Source organism: Poecilia mexicana, unplaced genomic scaffold (genome assembly GCF_051168715.1).
Source record: "Poecilia mexicana isolate PSO_F unplaced genomic scaffold, ASM5116871v1 scaffold_9, whole genome shotgun sequence".
Classification (NCBI taxonomy): Eukaryota; Metazoa; Chordata; class Actinopteri; order Cyprinodontiformes; family Poeciliidae; genus Poecilia; species Poecilia mexicana.
In genome coordinates, this window is record NW_028263378.1 from 29,001,668 (window position 1) to 29,022,811 (window position 21,144).

General features: G+C 41.0%; 1 protein-coding gene across 1 annotated transcript in view; it reads left to right on the plus strand.

The window, feature by feature from the left end:
• cux2b (cut-like homeobox 2b) overlaps window positions 1-21,144 on the plus strand; it is a 133,971-nt gene that overhangs the window by 95,612 nt on the left and 17,215 nt on the right. Inside the window, exons 4-6 of the mRNA XM_088009105.1 lie at window positions 5,575-5,653; window positions 19,454-19,591; window positions 19,780-19,933. Of these exons, the coding sequence (XP_087865231.1) occupies window positions 5,575-5,653; window positions 19,454-19,591; window positions 19,780-19,933 (371 nt within the window). The remainder of the gene's footprint in view (window positions 1-5,574; window positions 5,654-19,453; window positions 19,592-19,779; window positions 19,934-21,144) is intronic.

A 21,144-nucleotide genomic window follows, 5' to 3' on the forward strand; every position in this document is an offset into this window, starting at 1 on the left:
GCAGAGGCAGCTTGGAGGGAGGTGGGCGGGGTCATGTCTGTACGCAGACAGCAGGACCAACATGAGAGGGCATCATGCAGGCGAGTGATTGATGTCTCCGCCAGCGTCTGTAGGCAGGTTAATGGCGTGATTGTGGAGGTAATCTCTGTGTTCTCTCGTTAAAGGATGATGGAGGGCCAGGAGACCCCCGGCATGTACTCTAGAAGATGGAGCCCCAGTTGCTGCCTCTGCAGGATTTCTAGTTTATTTGTTTGTTTTATTCATTCTGCATATGCAACTGGGGATTTTGATGAATCCGCTTCAGGGGAGGAAGGAGCAGCCCGGCCAGCCTGATTACTGAAGGCTGGCACAACCACTCCGCTGCAGTGGCCGTGTAGTTCAGGTGAAATCTCAGCGTGGAAGTAGTTTGTCTCTGTGTCACAAAGTACTCTTGACGGTTAATGTGCTGCTGCACCGAGGAGTCGATGAGATTTGATCCTCATCACTGCTGCACAAATAGAGAAACTGTCTGAATGCTGACGGGAGAGTTTGCTGAAGCAATTCAGATTGTTCACGTGTTCCACCGTGCAAAAGTATTCACCGCCCCTGACTGCTTCCACAAACTTAGAAGTATTTGTTTTAGGGGTGTACTAATACATCTGGCCCAATTTTCTGACTTTTGGTAGATTGGTGATCTGTTACTTATCTATCAATCTTATCTACCTTGATAAGCATCTAAAAACCAACTGCTGTCCTCTTTTGCGCTGCATGAGAGAAGTTTGACCAATGCGCTGACCCACCAGGTTATGTCTACATGTTTAGTCATCCCACTGTTACCAACTCAACAACTTTCTTGCTATATTTAGCTACATTTCAGACAAAAAAAATACCGGCCCAAATAGGAATCAGCAGGTCAGACTTCTCAAAGATCGTCCAGAAAACTTCAATTGGTGCATCCAAACTTTATTGGAATGTTGTGTGATAAAACAGCATAAAGTGGTGCATAACAGTGTAGTGGAGGAAAAAGGGTGGTTTAGGATATTTTATCACAGATAAAAATCTAAAGACATGGCTTTTTTCTACTGTGATACCCCTAAATAAAAGCAAGTGAAACAAGTTTTAAGTCATAAATAGTCCACCTGTGTGTAATAATATAAATTAGACAGTTTTGTCAACAACCCAGAGGTTTGTTAGAGAATATTAAAGAACAAACAACATCATGAAGACCAAGGTACACAGCAGACAGGATGGAGAGAAACAAGAGGAGAAGTTAAAAGTTTTTAGGTTATAAAACAGTACCTTGAGATTATAGAGCTCTGTTCGCTTCATTAAATCAGAGAAACGGCCAACAGACTCACAGCTCAGGACAGGACAACTGTTTGTCATAAACTCCACACTTCTGGCTTTTATGAAAGAGTAGCAGGAAGAAAGCCATTGTTGGTTGGGGGAAAAGAAAAAAAAATAGTCCAGTTTATAGTTTAGATGGCGACGGGCACATCATGCTGGGGAATGTGTGTGTGTGTTTTTTTTTTTTTTTTCCAGAGGGTCAAGGAGGTAGGTCAGAGTTGATGGAGAGATAGGTGGACCCAATACAACACAATCCTGGAAGAAAACCTTTCAGAAAAATTGTGGCCTTCCAACGGGACAATGAGCAGAAACATACTGTCTGAGCTAAGAAATTGTTTACGTCAAAGCATGTCCATGTATTTAGGCCTGGTCTTTGAGTAGGCCATTCTAAATACAAGCTGATAGAGACATGCCTCATGAGAGCTGAATATAAATGCACGTCACATTTCGGATTTTTGTAAGCAAATATTGTCAGAACTACATGCAATAATTTCTTTGTAATAATGCGCTAGTTTCTGTTGACCCACCATGTAAAATCCCATAAATGGAATAAAATGTCTTAAATTCATGTATCTGAAATTAAGGCCTTCAAATGTCTTGAATTCATTTAAAAAAAGGTCTTAAATTTTGACCAGACAGGCCTATTTAGTCTTGGATATTCTGGGTTGGGTTTTGTTGAGTCACACACAGATATTTGCACTGCATTCTGTGACTCGAGATGGTTATGGCCATAGACATAATAATTAAAGTATAAATACGTTTATTATGTACGTATATAGATATAGGTCTTAAATTCCTTTTAATAATGGTACTAAGATGTGTTAAATTTGAGTTGGTGAAACCTGCAGAAACCCTATTTAATATGGAAAAGTTAAAGCAGTTTGAATACTTCTTGACAGCATCCATAAAGTCTTGAAAAGCCTTAAATTCATGTATTAAGACATGAATTTAAGTGGTTTAAGCTGAAAAAGTTGTTTTATGATAGCAAAGTGCTTTATGCACTCTTCTTGTTTATTGTTGCCACATAGTTTCATGAAGTCCTGGAGGGAGGAGAGTTGATAGGAGGTAGATGAGGGCAGGTGTGTGTGTGCGCGTGTGTGTGTGCGTGTACTCGTGTGTGTAAGGAGGGTGGAAGGTTAAACTGGGGTCCGGCTGAGTGAAACAGCAGCACTGTGTATCAGGGAGCTGCCTAAGAGCAGCAGACTATTGCATCTGTATTGATTGGACTTCAGCCTTTTCCATTTTCCATGAACTCCTCTGAGTTGCTCTGAGTGGGAGTGATGGGGGGTGGGGGAGGGAGTGAGAGGTGAGGGGCTGGGGGAGGGATTTGCTTGATCTTTATGATATTTCTTTAAACATGATGCTGTCGTTATGCCTCCCCGGGGGAAAACGCGCCAGCCATTTCCAGTAAATCAAAGGCTCTCCGTCTCACGCTATTTTCCACACACCTTATTTATAACCCCACTAAACAGCTCCAACACACTGCCGCCATTCTCATAAGTGTTTTCAGCCTTTTGCAAAATGAATGTGTTTTTTTTTCTTTTTTTTTTCTTTTGACAAGTGCATTTGCACCGCTGAGGAGCAGCTCCGGCTCAGACGTGCCGCCCGCCCTCCTGGCCCCTTTGTTGGGGCCCCATCGAGCCGATACGACTGGGGGGAATGTAATCAGCAGTGACAGAAGTGACACGAACAGTAGATGACGATCATTTGAATCCAGCCGATGAGTCAGACTAGATCCGACTTTACTGTTGCCGAGTAGAGGGCGTCTGGGAGAAGGCTCCACGTGCGTCCTCTGGTTTACAAACAGATCCGAAGTCTCGGTGTGCGCTGAGAGCGGGTAACCCACATACCCACTAGTGCAGGTGCCCTCTCCATGGGGCCAGGTGGCGGCTAATTTGCTTTCTTTGTCCCTCCTAATGAATCGTTAATTGGTTTGCGTCACCCGCCGAGCCGCGGATAGCAGGTGCTGAGTGCTGCTGGTGATGGAGGCCACCGGCGAGTGTCCTCGCACACAACCGGCACCTACATTTACCGGGCCAAATGTCGCCTCGCAACATGCAACAGCTTGGCAGTTAAACAGGAGAAACATTGCCACGGTTTAAGCTTTCTCTCAAGATGTCACTGATTTACTGCTAAGATCTCCTCCCTAAGCAGTTTGTCTCGTAGAATCATCAGAGAATATCAGTATTTCTGCTGTAGCTGGTAATATTTTGTGTGTTTTGGGGCCGCACGATATATTGAATAACAAAATCTTTGCAAAGTCAATGTGTACAATATCAATGTTGGGTGCGGCGTTTGTAGGATCTTACATTTCAAGTGCCATGCAGTCTGATGTTTTTTGACATCAAGATGCAACAGTGCATCGCAATAAATTATTTAATTAATAAGTCAATAAATCAATTAATTGCTTGATAAATTAAAACCAGCTCAATAATTTCCATTTCCATGATTTATCATTTCTCTTTTTCTACCAAAAACTGCATGATAAAAGTCTTTGGTGTCAACTGTCCTTTTTTTTTTTTTTTTTTTTTTAACAATTTTGTTTACAGAGACGTCATAATTAATTTTATTTGTTGTTTCTGTTATTTTGTTTATTTATTTTGGATATTTAAAATGTCTTCCAGTTCCAGTGTTAAGTGATCATTAGAATTTAAAGTTTGTTGATCTCTGAGAATGTGTTCTTGCATTATTGTGCCATTACCATTATATTACTTTAAAATAGTCTCAAAACAACAATGTTATTGTTGATCACAATAACTTCTGGGACGATTTATCGACCAGTAAAATGTGTTTTTGTGAACAGGCCTAATGGGAACATCGTGGTGACGAAACAGAACACACAACTAATTTATTGGAATAAAACTTAATAAACTTTTAAAAGAGGGGTGTGCTGTGGTGGCGCAGGGGATAAGCATAGTCCACATATGGAGGCCTCAGTCCTCAACATGGCTGTCACAGGTTCGATTCCCAGCCTGGCGACCCTTGCCGTATGTCTTCCCCTTCTCTCATTACCCACCTTCCTGTCAACTAACTATCAAATAAAGGCCACTAGAGCTGATAAAACCTTTAAAAAAAAACTTTAAAAAGATAACTAAATGAAAGATGTGATAACACGTCAAATGCAACACATGAAGTTTTGATTCTGGAGCATTTCAAATTTCGATTGGGTTTTAAATGAGGGAAAAGTTTTACTGTATTTTATGTCTCAGTAAATAGCACTGTGTGTTATTAGTATATTTCTGTAAGAACATATTTTTTTACTTCATATTATAATATACTGACTGATTGGTGTAAAGCATGGCTAGATTTGCTCACCAGGTGATACAAGCATGACGAATGTTCTTCTAACCAATAACCATACATAGCAGTTTTAGGTGTAGAGCCACAGAAAATTATAATCATGTTAGCAATGTTTGCTTGGAAATAATTTTATTATATTGATTAAGTATTAGACATATTTTATGGTAGAAGAGTTTTCTATTACTCTAAACACTGTTTTAAAGGGGCAGCATTATGTAAAATCGACTTTTTTGAGCTTTACATCATGTTATAATGTTATTCCCTCATCAAAGACAAACCTGCAGTGTTGCTTTGATTCTTTCATGCATGTTTGAGAAATTCTCTAATCTCCCGTGGCAACCATTCAGCTGTGCAAAACACCTGGGTGGACCTAGCTCCACCTTCAAGGTCCTGCTGCTCTTCAGAGCTGTAATTTCCAAGCTTCAGAGCTTCCGCCTCATAGACCAGCCCTCTCCAGCAACTCCCCCACTCGACTCCTTCAGACTAGCCAGCAGCAATTAGCAAACAGCAGATGGAACTACGTATCGGCTGAGCTCATTATAGGAGCTACTTCTCAGTGTAACATTGGTAAGAATGTGGTTAAAGGGTTAATAGAGGAGCCATGTTGTAATGACTTCCTAAAGGCGGAGTTTCAGAAAGAGCAGGAGTTTTTAAAGAGACGGTGGTCCAATTTCAAGGTGTTAAATTACAAAGTAAATTGTCTTTTAAGTCATATTTGATATATATATATATATATATATATATATATATATCCCATTTTTTTAACAACTGAAGTTAAAATATATAAGCTGTAATTCCGATACTTCTGAACTACATCATGAATGTCATCAGTGATGTTTTACCTTAAACTTCAAGTCAGATCATCTTCGCTTCACCTGACCATTCATGTACTCTGTTCCTGGGTTATGCAAGTCCATGTTTACCTTAATGGCATCTTCGTCCCTGCAGGTGGTCGCTCTGAACAAGCGCAGTAAGGAGGCAGAGTCTGCGTTCCTGGGAATCTACAAACAGCTTATCGAGGCCCCAGGTGAGTCTCCCACCAAGACCAGAGAAGTGCATCTTCACAAACAACACCGGCACACTCGCCAGCATTACGTGTAGAATTACCATTCTGCCTTTGAAGATCAATCTTTTAAAAGATCAATTCCCCGTCAATCGTCACGTCTGCAGGCGGACCGGTTCACTCGGCGTACTTCGTTCGTACAAATCACCACACATACAAACGTGGGGGAAAAAAACTGAAAGTAATTTTTCCTCACCGTGGATACGGTGGTTATGGTGCGGCAGCACATGGATGTAAGATACAGAAAACCCTATACCCTGTGGCTCTTATCTATTTTTCAAAGTCTATGCTCTCAGAGTGGTTTCCAAAACTCTGCATGAGGCCACTTCAAAACCCAGCGCTGGTCCTCGAGTGTAGCCCGACTGAGGAGCAAACACGTTCTTAAGGAGCTCGGCTGTTGATTGTGGAGGACCAATTAAAATCCCAACTGAAGTCTGGGTTTGTGTTGAACCTGATGAGGCCAAAGGGGGGGAGGGGAAAGGAAAGAGGTGCAAAAGGCGGAAAATTGGGGTAAAGGAAAGGCACAAGTCTGTGTTTATTCAGTTTTTTTTTTCCTCCAGTGCCAGGGAACATGTAGCGTATTGCTCTCTGTTGCAGGAGACGGCAGCAGTACGCAGCCCAATCTCAGTCTAGATCAGAGAAGCACTTGTGGCAGGAGTAGAGAATGCTGTTTACAGATTCAATGAATACGAGATAAAAGCCAGCGTCGGAGAAAAAGCGACGACGGCAACTGACTTTTAAAGGTCTCCATTTTTCCTTGAAGTCCCCTGCTTGATATTGCGCCACCAACCACCCACACTCGCTAACCCTCGCGCTCAGGCGCACACACAAACACAAGCCGACTTTGAATGGAGTTATTTCCTTGATAAGAAATGCCTTTCTTTGAAGACGTATTCAGTTTGATTAATACAACCTGTACGTTTTTTTACATGGTGACCTTAATTCCAGCTGCAGAGCATTTTAATGGTACACGGTTTTAAAACAGACCTTTGTCAGGTAGCATAGGCTGCTGTCATCCCACGTAACACAAACACTTTGTTTTATAAAACGAAATATTTTTCTCCTTTTGTCTTGAAATACAAACCATGTTCTTTTTGTAACTATTCACTTGACTTGAAGGGTGTAGAATATCACATACCCTGTTACATCAGGTAGTCCTGCCGATCTTCATTTGACCTTACATTTGTAACGGTACGGGACCTGCTTCTTTAGTCATGCCACAAATATATTATAAATATGCAGTGTCTTGTAAAAATCTACAGACTGAACTTCTCCGTTTGCCACTGTGCCACTTAAGTGTTTGACCATTTTATGTGAAGGAGCAACAAAAGATCATTTGAACACAGACTTAATGAAAAGTATGTTTAAGACCTGCCTTGAGATTATTTCCAAAAGATATTTTTAATCTGTTTAATCTGACCTGCTAGTCTCATCGGAACACATGTTCTAATTTGTTGAGAAGTATCTGAAAGATGAAGCAGCTATGCAGCTATGCTTTTGTTGGCTAGCACAGCGTTTTTTGTAGTTGGTCACTAAGTTTGCACTCAAGATTTTGCTCGTTATTCTCCGTTCAGAAGCACTCTAAAGGGGCTGGGAGATTTCATCTTGAGTTTCCAGTAGGGGCGTAATGATACCTAACTCACAAGCTGAGACACAATACTGATTTCACGAGAATGATGGGACAAGATTTTAATCTTACTTTCAAGAAAACTTCAAAGATCAAATTTATGCTTCAAAAAAAGTCCTTTATTCTGCATTTTATAGATTTTACCACAAATTCAACAAACTGATGATTCATTTTCTGATTTGTTGTCTTCTCTTCAGACCTCAGGACAGTTCTCTGACTATGCATGGTCTGCTGTAAGACATTTCCAAGTTGCTATTGATAGAGTGGATTGTGATTGTAGCTTAACGTAGCCTTTGACATCCATCCAGCAGTCGTAAGGGTAATTCTGTCTCCTTCTCTTTTTATCTAGTATTTACAAATTTTTTGTCTTGTCTGTCACTGTGTTGCATTTACAGTTACAACTAGAACCCTAAAATGCTGCCAAACAAATGATTTCAGTGTAGTTAAGTGCTTATGAGATAATATTTACCTTGTGATGTCTTAGTATCGTGAGATCTTGTTTCATTCCTAGTTTCCAGTGATCTGAAGTAGAAAGGAACTGCACTTAAACACTGAGGGTTGTCGTCAGCTGAGAATCACATCTGCATCTGTTACCAGTTTCAGTCTTCGTAGCTGTGGTTCTAGCTTCCTTCAGGTCGTCGACCACGATAATCAGTCTCACTCCATCAGGCTACATCTCACTTGGAGCTCCAGATTTCCTTGGCTCTAGTGGCCTTGAGAATTGACAGGAAGTTGGAAGTTGGGTTGTGGGAGACGGACAAGATATGCGGAAAAGATCAATGTACCGAGACTCTAACCTGTGACGGCCATGTCGAGGATGAAGGCCGTACATAGGTCATGTGCTGCACCACTGCACCACTGCCATGTCCTGTTTCTTTCAGTTTTTGAAAGATCAGACCAACAGTTGTCACCTTGCAACCTATTCCAAATTTTTGGTGTTGGAGAAGTTGGATTCGAGATCAATCAATCAATCAATCAATCAATCAATCAATCAATCAATCAATCAATCAATCAATCAATCAATCAATCAATGTGCCAGATGGGTACCTATAGGAGGCAAAACTCCTTTTAACTTTTCGCTCATTGTATTTGTTTATCAGGGGAAATATATACACTCTTACAAATAAAGTAATTCTTTTTTTCAAATTTTTTCAGTCTGAACCTGAAAAATAAGTAGAACTTTCTTTTCAACTGATGCTGCATACGTGCTTTCAGCATGAAAAGTTTGGTGCTGCTTTCAGCATGTTGGGGTTCGTTCAGTATGTATCATCTGCAAGGAGGACTCACTGTATTCTGTCCCTGTTTGTCACTGTACAGCTTGCTGCTGGTGTCCAAGGTCACCCCCCCTCTGCACCCCTCAGCCCTCCTGGCCCACCAGCCCCCCACCCCCTCCCTCTCCTACCCACCTCTCGCCAGAATGGATGACTCCAGGTACACGGGAGGACACTCATTTGGCCGTGGCCCCGCTTCATTTCTCTCTAGCCCCCTCAAACACAACAAGCAAGCATTCCCGCCGTTCCCCCTTCCAACAAACGCCACAGCTCATGTATTTTTAATCTTTTGACAGATGCAATTATTCTTTACACGCCATGCTCGTTAATCTTAATGCAGTTATTACTATTCATGGCGTGGCGTTTTTCCCCTCCTATTATTTCATTTGAAAGTGCCTCTTCCCTACGTGTGTGTGCGTGTGTGTGTGTGTGTGTGTGTGTGTTTGTACCCAGAAAGACTTGGCGGGTCCAATAAGAGGAGGCCAACAGCAAAGTTAATGAATGCAGAAGGAGGGGTGTGGGGGAGATGCTCAATATGTGACCTGTTGTATCTGGATGCTGTTAACATCTGGTCTAGACGGACATCTGGACTTAAAATTTTATCACAAGACTTTGTGGAATTATTGTGATAAAGTGACAATAAGAGTAATTTATTTCTCGTCTTTGCCCCACAAACAGAAATACTGCTCTCGAGAAGCAGACCCATTTGTACTGAACTTCTTTAGGACACCGGTCACAAACAGAAAGCTGATTGCAGTAACTGCATTTAGTCATATTTTCACATTTATTGATATGCAGTGATACTTTAATTGGACAAACAGTTGAGAAAATATTAAAACTATCAATTCCTTAATTGAAATTTATTGTGACAGTGAATCAAAATTCCTATCATAAGAAATGTATCACAATAAATGATAAACTATACAGTAAATGCCCACCTCTAATCTGGTCAAACTTATCCACTTTGCCACGCCGTTACCGTCGGAAACGGGTAACAAAGTCGTCACACATGTGAGCGTTCGTCATGACATGTTAATGCTTTGTTAGTACCTGCATACAACTAGAATGCAACAGTCAACTCTGAGCGAGAAACTTTTGATCTGAGTGATTGAAGTCTTTTTTATTATTATTATTTTTATTTTTTTGTTAAATCTCATTTCTCCGGGCCCCTAAGCCAACACGTCAATCCACTGGAGTGTTTCATTAGCGTGCTATATTTTGATTTGCCTGTGACACTTCCCCATGCTGCGCGCTGTAACTCCCACCCAGTCTGACGCTTGAAAAGAGGGCCTGTTAACAGCGCTTCCCTAACAATGTTTATATCACCTCCGCACGGTTTTGATCAGCGCGCATAAACATATCCTGATCACTGAACGCTGGAAAACAGCGGCAGCATCTGCCCGCGTCCCGGAGATGCACCGAACCTCTCCTCCTCCTTCTCGTTCGGCTCGTCTCTCCTGGAGCGTGTGTGTACGTGTGTGTGTGTGCGTGCGTGCGCCGTTTGAACGCCTGCGTTTGTTGCCACCTCTGTGAGAGCGGCGAGGCCCTGTCGCCAGGGGCGTAGCCCTGAGACTGACACTCCAGGTGTTTGCTCTTCCTCGCCTCCTCACAGTATACACACTCATCCCCCAGGATCCGCCCTGCTCCCCCTCTCCTTTTAGAACACGTCTCCTTTTATCTGAGCAGAAAGCTCACGGAGACTTTGTGAAGATTCTGATCTAAATACACCCTTCTTAAGTGTGTGTGCGTGTGTGTGTGTGTGTGTGTGTGTGTGTGTGTGTGTGTGTGTGTGCATGCATGCATGTGTGTTTTCAGGGCCTACGGCATGTCTGAGGTGGATGTGCATGTCTGTATGTGTGTGCGCATGTGTTTGTTGGTGGAAATGCTATGGCAAGAGTGCTTGCTAGTGGTGACCATTGGTACTGCGGATAGAAGTTAATGTTTTTTGTTAAGACATTATACATTTAACTTAATAAATTAAATTAAGATATTATTGAAGTTTTTTTTTCCAGAGTCAGTTAAAAATTCCATCTCTTGTTATTTAGATTCACTACAAATAGACTGAAATGTTTCAAGGATTAATTGAGTTTATCAAAAAGTTGGAACTTTACATAAGGCCGATTTTAAAAAACTACTTTTAATTCAGAAATGCTGTGGCCATTTTGTGCAGTTATAACAGTTGTCACTGAAACCCACCATACAAAGTCACTGCTAACGAAGCTGGCTGTTTAATGGGCTGTTAATGGATAGTTGAGTGGAAGGAAAAAGTGTAATTGGAAAACTAAAAAATAATAAGGATAAAATAGGCTTGAAAGGATTTCTAAACAATCCAGGTTAAGAGACTGATGCCTAGTCTTTAAGATTACAATAAATGGAGCATTTTATTTTGGAGAGTCAGATTCAGTTCTGTATGCAATGGGCCTTTAATTTTACAGAAAGTCGCAATAAAAACATCAACACACCAACAATTAGTATTTAACCAGAGGGTTTGGCACCAAATTGCACTCCTTCAACCAATGGAGGTTAAATGTGAAACTTGTTGATCAGAAAACAGAGGTGCTGGTAAGACTAAAAAAGTGAGCAATAAATAGTACGCAGTACTTAAAATGAAATCCCCCACTTTAACAGACAACAACACAATATTTAGATTGGTTAGAGTGATTAAAAATGCAGATGTTTCATAGTCTGATGGGAGATGGAAACCTGTACCCACTAAGAACCTGCTTTGAAGGTAAAGTAAGTAAAACCTTGTATGTAGCATGTATGTTTCATTAAGTGCTGAAAATGTACCAAAAAGAAAGAAAAATAAACACACAGAGTTGTCTCTGTTATACGACAAAGCATTAGGGCCAGACTACAATTTTTTTTAATTAAAAGAATGAAGTCAGGATATTATGAGAATAAAAAGTTGTTTTAATGAGAGAAAATCTTTGAGTTATACAGATCTGAGGTGACAAACTCAGCAAGTGTGTGTGGTTCTTTCTTTAAAATAGACTCAGCTGTTTAAACAATCATTTCCAAGTCCTGCTACTGATAATAATTTGATGCTGATGTGTTAGAACGTGAAGTATTTCCTTGTTTGTAAAACCTATGCCAATGTAGAACTTCACAAAATGCTCAAAAGTTCTCATTTTAATTTTTTGTTATTTTTTGTGAAGGAGTTATCATAGAATTACCACTTTATTCTTCTAACATTGTGACTTTATTACAACTCATCACATTCTTATGGACTTATTCTTATATGATTACAGTTTTATTCCGGTTATATTATGACTTTATTCTCATAATTAAATTTAAAAAAAAAACTCAGTCTGGCCCTTAATCTCCATCATACTATATTAGGTCAAGGTGTTAAAAACTCTGCCTGAGAAACTTAAACTGTCTGGTGTTAATGGTAAGCAGTGGCACATCCCGCTTCAATCAAGCGGACTAAACCCACTTTAGTCAAGCATTGTCCACTTCAATCAACAAACTTTTTAGAAAAAGAGTTATAAGCAAACTTTTGTTTGACTAGAAAGTCTGGTTTGTTGGCAGAGGTGTGACTGAACAATCAACCAAAAAGGTGAACTCTGGTGCGCCTGTGGTTCGAATGCATATGTGAACGCCAAGCGGACCGGAAACCTCTCCAAAAGCAGGAAGCGGACTGTAGTGCGGAGCATGTTGGACGGAGAAATGGCTCGTTGTTTTTTTTGCTAAAGTCAAAGGAGAAATCCTACAAGTTTCTGTTTACATTTCATGAAGATGGAAGTTGGAGGTTTTTGTGTTGTTTCCTTCAGTGGTTCTCGCTGCAGCGCCACCACCGGCTGGCAGGGAAACAGGTCTTTCAAAGGGTTTGGTTTGTTTGACACAGTGAAATGGAACAAGTGTGAAAACTTTGGTCCCCAATCAAACTGAGTCTACCAGACTATCCGGTGTGAAAACATCGATAGTCTTTTTAAAAGACATCATAGATCCCAAGCCGTATGTGAGAAATCTGTATACAATGACCCAATCCTGACTTGACCAGTCTGTGTTTACTGCTTCGAAGCAGAAGACAAATTCAGCATTATAGTCTTGCCTTGAAATTTGCAAAACATAAATGGAAACACTGCCAGAAAGGTGTAGAAGTTTGAGGAAACGTGTGTGATTTTGGAAGAAGCATCAGAAACTTGCGATAAAGCGTCGTTACTGGTTCACAACAGATGCTGCCCTGTGCTCCACTCTAAATAGTAAGCACTGAACTTAGCGATTGGCTGTCTTTCAGATGCATAAAGAAGAGTCGCCCTTCCTCGGCCCACCCCACAGACAAGCGCCAGCACCAGAAAGCGAGGCCTGCGAGGCACGACCAGCCGGTTTTATTGTAATTGTGCGGCTAAGTACCTAGGATCGGGAGGCGAGTGGAGGAGAAGTGCTTTGTGCGAGTCTGTTGGAAAATAAGGCCATATAAAAGCTGACGGAAAATGAAAGCTCTCTGGGCGGGACGAGATTATGCATAAGTGATTAATAAGAGCAGTAATAAACAAAGGCCCAGGAGATGTTTGAGGTGCTTAATAATGCATTATGTTCATAAAAGAGCCAGGCCTCTCCAACTCGTCCCTGTGGAGTTGGAGACCCTAGAGGGAGCAGGAGAGAGTGTGTGCTCTCAAAAGGCAGCATCTCTCTGTGTGTGTGCGTGTGTGTGTGTGTGTAGGAATGTGTGTGCTGACGAGAGCTGATGGGATGCAGAAATTAAAAGAGAGCAGTATTTATTGCTGTTAATTTATTGGAATTTGGATGGATAAATCAGAATAGAAAGTTTCTTTTTTGTTTTTTTTTTACTTCCTGTATTCCAGTTCAGTTTGGTTCGGATGTCACAGGCGCTTCTTCTTTCTCCACGGTGGCGTCTTGTGTTAATTTTAAACGCCGCGTACCCTCCTCTCTTTGTTTCCTTGACACCCTCCTCTTTGTTCCGAGCTTGAAAATGCCTCGACATTGATGTCGCTCCGTCTTCGTCCTTCAGTCTGTCAAAGAAACACGCAGAGCAGCGATATAATAAAAAAAAAAAACGCAGGTTAAAAAGTTTTCTCTCTCTCGGCTTTGTTTCGCACCACCCGCTTCCCACAGTCGCGCCTCCCCTGCCCCCCCACCCTCTTTTTCTTCTCATTCCACACATCTTTATATTTGAGTATTTCCTCCTTCCTTCTGCCACATCAAGGGAAGAAGAAGTGTTCGCTCTGCCGTCTTGAGTATCAAATGCCTGATGGTTTAAAATACGCCACAAACAGACGATGTTTCTGAATTTGTTGCAAGCAGTTTGTGTTTCTTTTCATCAAAATTGTTCCTTGACAGGCTGAAGATAAGAGGCGGGATTGTTTTTTTTCTCATGGTATATCTCTCTACATTGTGTGTGAAGGTGAAAGTGCTCCGTCAACCCAGTTTTGGTCCTTGACAACAACATTACGACAGTGTTGCTGTTTGTTGCAGCAGCGGCGGCAGCGGCGGCGGCGGAGTGTGTTTGTGGACCTTGAAGTCCACTCACAGAGAGAGAGGGAGAGGAAGAAGAAAAAAAAAGTCTGTTTTGAATGAAAAGAAAAAAACCTTGGAGCACAGCCTTGTAAATTAATTTGTTCGTGTTGTATGATGGGAACACAGCTGGCCTCATTAACATGCGCACAACAAATAATTATAGCTTTTTTTTTTTTTTCCCTTCCTCTCTCTCCCTCTCTTCAGCCAGCCAATGCTTGGCTAATGGGCTTGCTGGGTTAATTATGTCAGAGCGTAATTACACAGAGCCCAGGGAGACATAATGGTGCACCCTACTGCGCCCACACCGCTTAATGATGGTGTATCGCTGACAGGGCCAAGACGGACCGCCCTGACACACCTGCTTGTCTTGGCTCGCAGTACGCCCGTCCACTCCCCCGCCCACCTAAACCTGCGCCCCCTCCTCTCCGTTTCCCCTCGGCGGAGCCACCCACAGCATGCTCAGCCGTCCAGCTTCTGATCCTGCTTTCAGATGTGCAATACGATGGTGACCACAAGCAGGCAGCTGCAGGGTGGTAACCTCATTACTGCTCAGCCAAAGTGATGAAACTCTGTATCAATCCGGCCAAAACCACACACACATTCACAAACACGCACACACAAAACAAAAACAAAAAAATCCTGCAAACTTTTTTTTGCAGCTTGTTTGATATTTAGGGTTCTGTTACGTTATTCTTGTTTGTGCAGAGTTTGCCATGCCCTGTTTTTGCTTTAATTACTCCGGAGCCAAAACACATTCTCATTTGTAGAGTATCTTCAAACCTTCTAGACAGCCATCACTTTTGTTTTTGTTTTGCGCTAAACACAGCAGTGGACAGTAAAATAAAAAATTTAATCAGGATAGAAATCGGTTTTCCTACTGAGCTTATGAAATAACTTCCAAAAGACAACTTAAATTGCCTGCATTTTGTCACGTTACAACTACAGACCTCAGTGGAGTTTATTGGTGTTTAAAAGAGGGGATATTATGTGAAATCAACTTTTTTGCACCTTTTACCATGTTATTCTGTTATTCTCTCATTAGAATCACACCTGGAGTATTGCTTTGATTCTTCTATGCATGTTTGAGGAATCCTTGAATCTCCCATGGCAACCACTAGGGACACTAAACACTTGCTCTCACAAAGCACCGCCTAGTTGCACAAAGCTCCTACCTGGAGCTGCAGTCTCCAAGCCAAGCTTCTCCTGTGACTCCTTCATTCAGCTCCTTCAGACTAGCCAGCAGCAAGTAGCAAACACCTGGTGGAACTGCAAGTCTGCTGACCTCATTACACAAACTATCTCTCAGTCCAACACTCCTAAAACCAGATGTAAACGGCATTATGGACAAGCGTTGTTATGATGATGTGCAGAAGGCGGAGTATCTGTAAGAGCAGGAGCTTCTTAAAGAGACAGAGGCCCAATTTCAAGGCATCACATTTCTAAGTTGAATTTCTTTTAAGTCAAGTTTGATACATGCATAGAATTTTATAACAATTGAAAGTAACACACCCTGCAAAAATTCCAAATTTTACCAGTATTTTTTTTGTCAAGTTTCTAGTGCAAATATCTTAGTTTTCTCTTTTTTCAAGTGTACTAACTTACAAGTAACTTTTCTTACAAGTAACTTTTCAGCAAGCTTGTTTTTAAGTGATGGACCAACACCGGGCTTGTAAACGTGTGACTGTGTTTTCTACGACTTTGTATTTTCTGATTTTTATGAAGTAAAGCACTTTGGACTGCCTTGTTGCTGGAATGTGCTACACAAATAAACTTTATTTATTGATTTATAAAAACTTTTTTTTATTTTTTTTTTTTTGACAATAATCTGGAGGGTGTGGGGTGTACTTGTGCTCAGACCCCCCATGAATCAATACGTTGTTGAACCATTTCGGCTCCACATTTTTAGCAGCATGTCTCTATTTCTTTTTGCTTGTCTACAGTTGGACATTTCTATCTGCTATTCCTGGCAAAATGACTCATTTAGCAAATTTTCACCTAATTTAACCCTGCTTTAAATTTTCCACAACTTTTTCCCTGCCCTGGCTGCTTTGATTATTGGTCTTCATGATTCTGTACTGAACTCAGGAACCTGACTGTAACTGAGACTGAAGATTTTATTTTTCTTTAAACGAGTAGAAAATATGTCCTTAGTCTGAAAATATTTGTTTGCATCTCTTCTTTTCTCTTTAACGCTCTTCTATTAATGATAATAGAAGAAGGAGACAAGGAAAGGGGAAAGTTCTTGTGTAGACGCGTCTCACTCCAGATCATAAAGAAGTGTTATACGACTCCATCTGGCTTTACAACATGCAGTTAAAGCAGGGGAGAAAATGATAAACCATAATGTTCTGCTGCCCAGAGTAGAACAGGAAGAGAAACTAAAGGGAAGAAAGTGGAGATGATTTTAAGTTTTTGCTTTCGATTCTTCTTCCTTGCATTAATTTATAATCTAGATATAACAAATGGAAGTGAAAAAAACTTACTGAGATGGGGAGAAAACTGTCACAGAGGCTATTCACTTTTCTGATGTTCAGTATTGACTTTTCGTTTAGTTTCTATATAATTAAAATAAGAAAACAATTGAAACAAAACTTTTAAAAATCTACTTGTTAATACATTCTGACCCTTTGAGATTATGATTTGATTGGAACATATGGGATAGAAAATTTAAAGATCTATGCTAAATTTTAAAATGTAGCCCTTATAATAGTGATGCTTTGCTTTTAGTGCTTTCTTGATAAAATACAAAATCATTTCTAAGATCCAGTTATTGTGATGATGTCACTATGAAAGGTCAGGTAGAGAAACAGAGAGCAGTCAGACAGTTGTACATGTTGCAAACGACCAGTTGTAAATCAGAGCTGACTCCCCTAGAAAACTAAGGGCCTGTAAAGGGCCAGAAGCTCAGAAGTTTGAAAGCTGCAGCTCTTAGGAGGAGCTGCGCCTTGAAGGCGGGGCTAGGTCCACCCAGGTGTTTTGCACAGCTAAATGGTTCCCATGGAAATTAAACTATTTCTCAAACATGCATGAAAGAATCAAGGCAACACTCCAGATATGTTTGTGATGAGAGACTAACATAACAGGATGTAAAGCTCAAAAAAATAAATTTTTCATATTGCTGCCAGTGGAACGTTTTCCTCAAAATTAAGGAATTATTGACTTAAAAAGAACTCCTACAACTTGCTGAAAAGTTACTTCTCTGTTAGTTTTCTCTCACTATAAGTGTATTAGGATAGTTTTACTAAAATCTAGACCAAAAATATTTGGTATAAGATTAAGTGTTTTTTGGGGTGTAGCAATTGGAAAATCAATAAAAACAAAAAAAGCAGATGTACTTAAATTTAATGTTTGATTGTTGAAAAGTTTTCAGTGTGAGAATGACTCTTAAACACCAGATTAAATGTAATCATCACTCCTGTATGTTGGCAATAATTAGCAGTGGACAGGAAGACGAGCTGGTTAGAGTGAGCTTTCTTTCTCTGATTATTCTTGGTGGATTTACCGCCGGCGCTTTCCCAACAGAAGCTTCTTATCGCCTCCGTCAATTAGCAGATGCAGTTCTCCGGCGTCGGAGGCAGCCTTCCTGGGCGCTCTCTCACCAGCTGTAGATCCTGGGCCCTCAGAGAGCCTCCCCGCTGCTCCGCTTTGATGGGGTTTCATTTTTGTATACAGACTTAAGTTATATCCCTTCACTTTAAATTTGACTTTACTTCCCTCCACCCTCCTTCGCTGCTGATTGATAATCCCGGCTTGTCCGATGTGTGAGAGATCCCTTACCGTAATCTCTGTCCTTTGATCATTAAAAGTTGAAAAGATATAAGGGGGAAAAAAGCGGCTGATAAAGTGATTTCTGTGACAGAGGGGTCGATGATGTAGCCACGCTTTAAGTCATCCTGTTTGTCTTGGAAGGTTCTGTGCTCTTAATAGTGACGTCCCCTGTGACTGATGCAATAGCTTCGCGGTTGTTGTAACAATGAATGCAGACAATGTTTGACTGTAAACGGTCCTGGGAAGAAAAAAAAAAAACAAAAGAAAAAAAAAATCATCAATTAAATGGTCCAAAATGTATCGTCTGATGAAAATGCAGATGTGGCGCGGTGCAACGCGCGGCCGGGATTTCAACACAATTGCACCGCCGCTGAGGATCTTTTTTTTTTTTTTTTTTTTTTTTTTAGGCCAGCCAGACGTGGAGTTTTTTGCATTCTCTCTGTGGCATCTGGCGAAGTTTAAACGTTTGTGGCTCCCAACTTCTTATGAAAAAAGTCACTTCAGTCGGTGCCCGCACCGAAGGAACGGGATCCAATTGGGTTCCGCACAGAAGTCTTTAAGATGAGCCAGATGAAAGCGGTGGCAGAAAAAAGTTTGTGCAGCAAAGCAGCGATTTTTTTTTTTTTTTTTTTTCCCCCCTCTTTTAGAGTTTTGAAGGGCTGTGGTGTGTGTAGCTGTGTGTGTGTTTTGGTGCACGTCTGCCTGTGCGTGTGGCTCTACCCCCCCGCCCCTCCACCACACACACACACCCCCCTCCCTTCTTGTCAAGGAGCTCCCCTGAGCTTCCCTCTCTGTGCTTTGGCACTAGAAGTCACCTCCTTTGGTGTTCGGCAGGCAGGTACACAACAGGAGCAGCTTTCTCTCTCTCTGAGCTGTTGAACTTTTCGGGAGGGGAAGAAAGGGGAAGGGAAAGATTAAAAACAGCCCTGTGATGTGGAGTGCCGAGCTGCCTCCTGAGAATTCCTGGCATAATAATTTAAATGATCAAATGATACAGAGGAGACTTGTTAGCTGAGAAACAGCCTCCTAGTTGGCCCCATGGGCCCCGTGCTGCTGCGCATGCATTGCAAAACAGCTCCTCTGTTGTGCTAAAGAATCTCTCTCTCTCTTTCTCTCTCTCTCTCTCTCTTTTTTTTTAACCCCCTTTTCAGGAGCATACTTTTTTTTTTCTTCTTTCCACACTTTACCTAGGTGTATATTTGGCACTTTAGCCCCCCTCCCTGTCACACATTTATTGTAATGTTTTCGTCAACTTTGCCATTCACCGGCGCGCCGGAAAGCTCATTAGATTTGATCTTTTTTTTTTCTGTTCACGTGGGTCTGAGCGGAGCTCGTGTCATTAGGGTCCAGCCTGTGAGATTTTCAAAGGCAAACTGAGTGAGGAAAACTCCAAGAGTCACTCTTTTGGAAACAAGTCTCTGTGGAATAGTCGGAACTGTGAGGCAGAAAAACTCTGTAATGTGCTTTACAGGCAGCGCATGCCGTAAAACAGCTATTTAGCTTCTTTTTTTTTTTTTTTTTTGAAATCAACATTGTATGTCTATTATGTGAGCTTCAGTAGTTCTTTTTGCAGTGATTTGTTTTCTTTTCTTTTTTTTTTTGTTTTTGCCACAGATCTGGCTCCTTTGCTGGAGGCCTCCCAGTCCCTGGAGGAAAGGCTGCAGCAGCTTCAGAGTTCGGCCCCAGACAGCGAGGCCCTGGTGCACGAGATCAGGCACTGGAGGAAACACCTGGAGTGCCTTGAAAAGACAGGTCAGTCCACAATCATCCCCCATGAAGCCACAATCCCTACACAACACGTCTGCAGAGAGAAGCTGTGGCTCTGAGGTTCTGCCGGAAAATCTGAAAACGTTTGAAAAAAGGGAAGGGCTTTTGAAGATTTTCTGCTTTTTTTTTTTTTTTTTTCTTTTTTCAAAAAGTACCTCTCTGTATGTCTGCAGAGCCCACAGAGGACGGCTCATTGGCTCCGGCTGCGCCAGAGGAGGCCTCGGAATCCGGCTCTCCAGCTTCACTTATGACCCCAAACAGCACGCCGGCCCCCGAGGCCCCGGGGTCCCCACAGCAGAACCACCAGGACCAAACGGACGACCGACGGTGAGAGTCACAAGCAAAATCCGTTCTATTCAAAAGTACTTATACCCACTAATTTAATTTACACTTTTTGAGATTTGCATGTTATTCCCTCATCAAAAACATACCATGAGTGTTGGTTTGATTAGTAACTCCCTCACTCAACTCCTTCAGACTAGCCAGCAGCAATTAGCAAACATCTGCTGGAACTGCACACCTACTGAGCTTATTAAGAGCTCCTTCTCCGTGAAACGCTGGTAAAACATTAAGGTTAATGGAGGAGCCATGTTGTGATGACTTCCTGAAGGCGGAGTTTCAGAAAGAACAGGAGCTTCTTAAAGAGCCAGAGGTCCAATTTGAAGGCGATAATTAGGAAGTCAAATTTAATTTGAATCATATTTGATGTATATTGCATTTTTACAACTGAAGGCACTTGATTTTACCATGAAATTGTATTATGTCCCTGTAAGACACATAGTACTTGCCAGACAAAAATCTGAAAAGTGTGGTGTGCATGTGTATCCAGTATCTCTTAGTCAATACTTTGAAGAAGTTTTTTTGTTTTTTGCTGCAATTAAAGGTGGAAATCTTTTCTTGTATTTCTCTAGCTTTATCCATCTGGAGGACTGTTAATCGGTTTTCTTTGCAAAATTGCTCTTTTCACAGTTTCTCAAATAGATTTAGGCATAGACATGAATATATTTACAATTTTTTCTGTCTATTTATTAATGTCACAATAAATTTCGTCTCAAGGCACTTTACAAAAAAGTAATTTCAGTTCAGTCACACATAAATTCCTACTAATCCTAGTTATCAACAATTTCATTAAGTGGTAACAATACCAGATAAAAGTTATAATGAGACGAGAATAAATCATATCACAATAAAACTGAAATACAAGAATAAAATCATATTACAGAATAAAGTCGTAATGACATAAGAATGAAGTCATAATGTCATCTGAATATAGCTGTAATATCAGCAGAATGGAGTGGTAATTTTATGACAACTCAAAAAATTATGAAAAATAAAATAAGGAATGTTGAGCATCTACTTAATCTTTTAATACATCAGCATCAAATTGTTACAAGTAGCAGGTTTTTGCAACTATTGAGCAACGACTGACTTTATTTAGAAGAAAGAACCACAGACTAAATAAAGTGAGTTGGTCACATCAGAGCTTGATAATTATTAAAGTTTTGCTCTCATTAAAAAACCTTTTTCCTAAGAAGTGT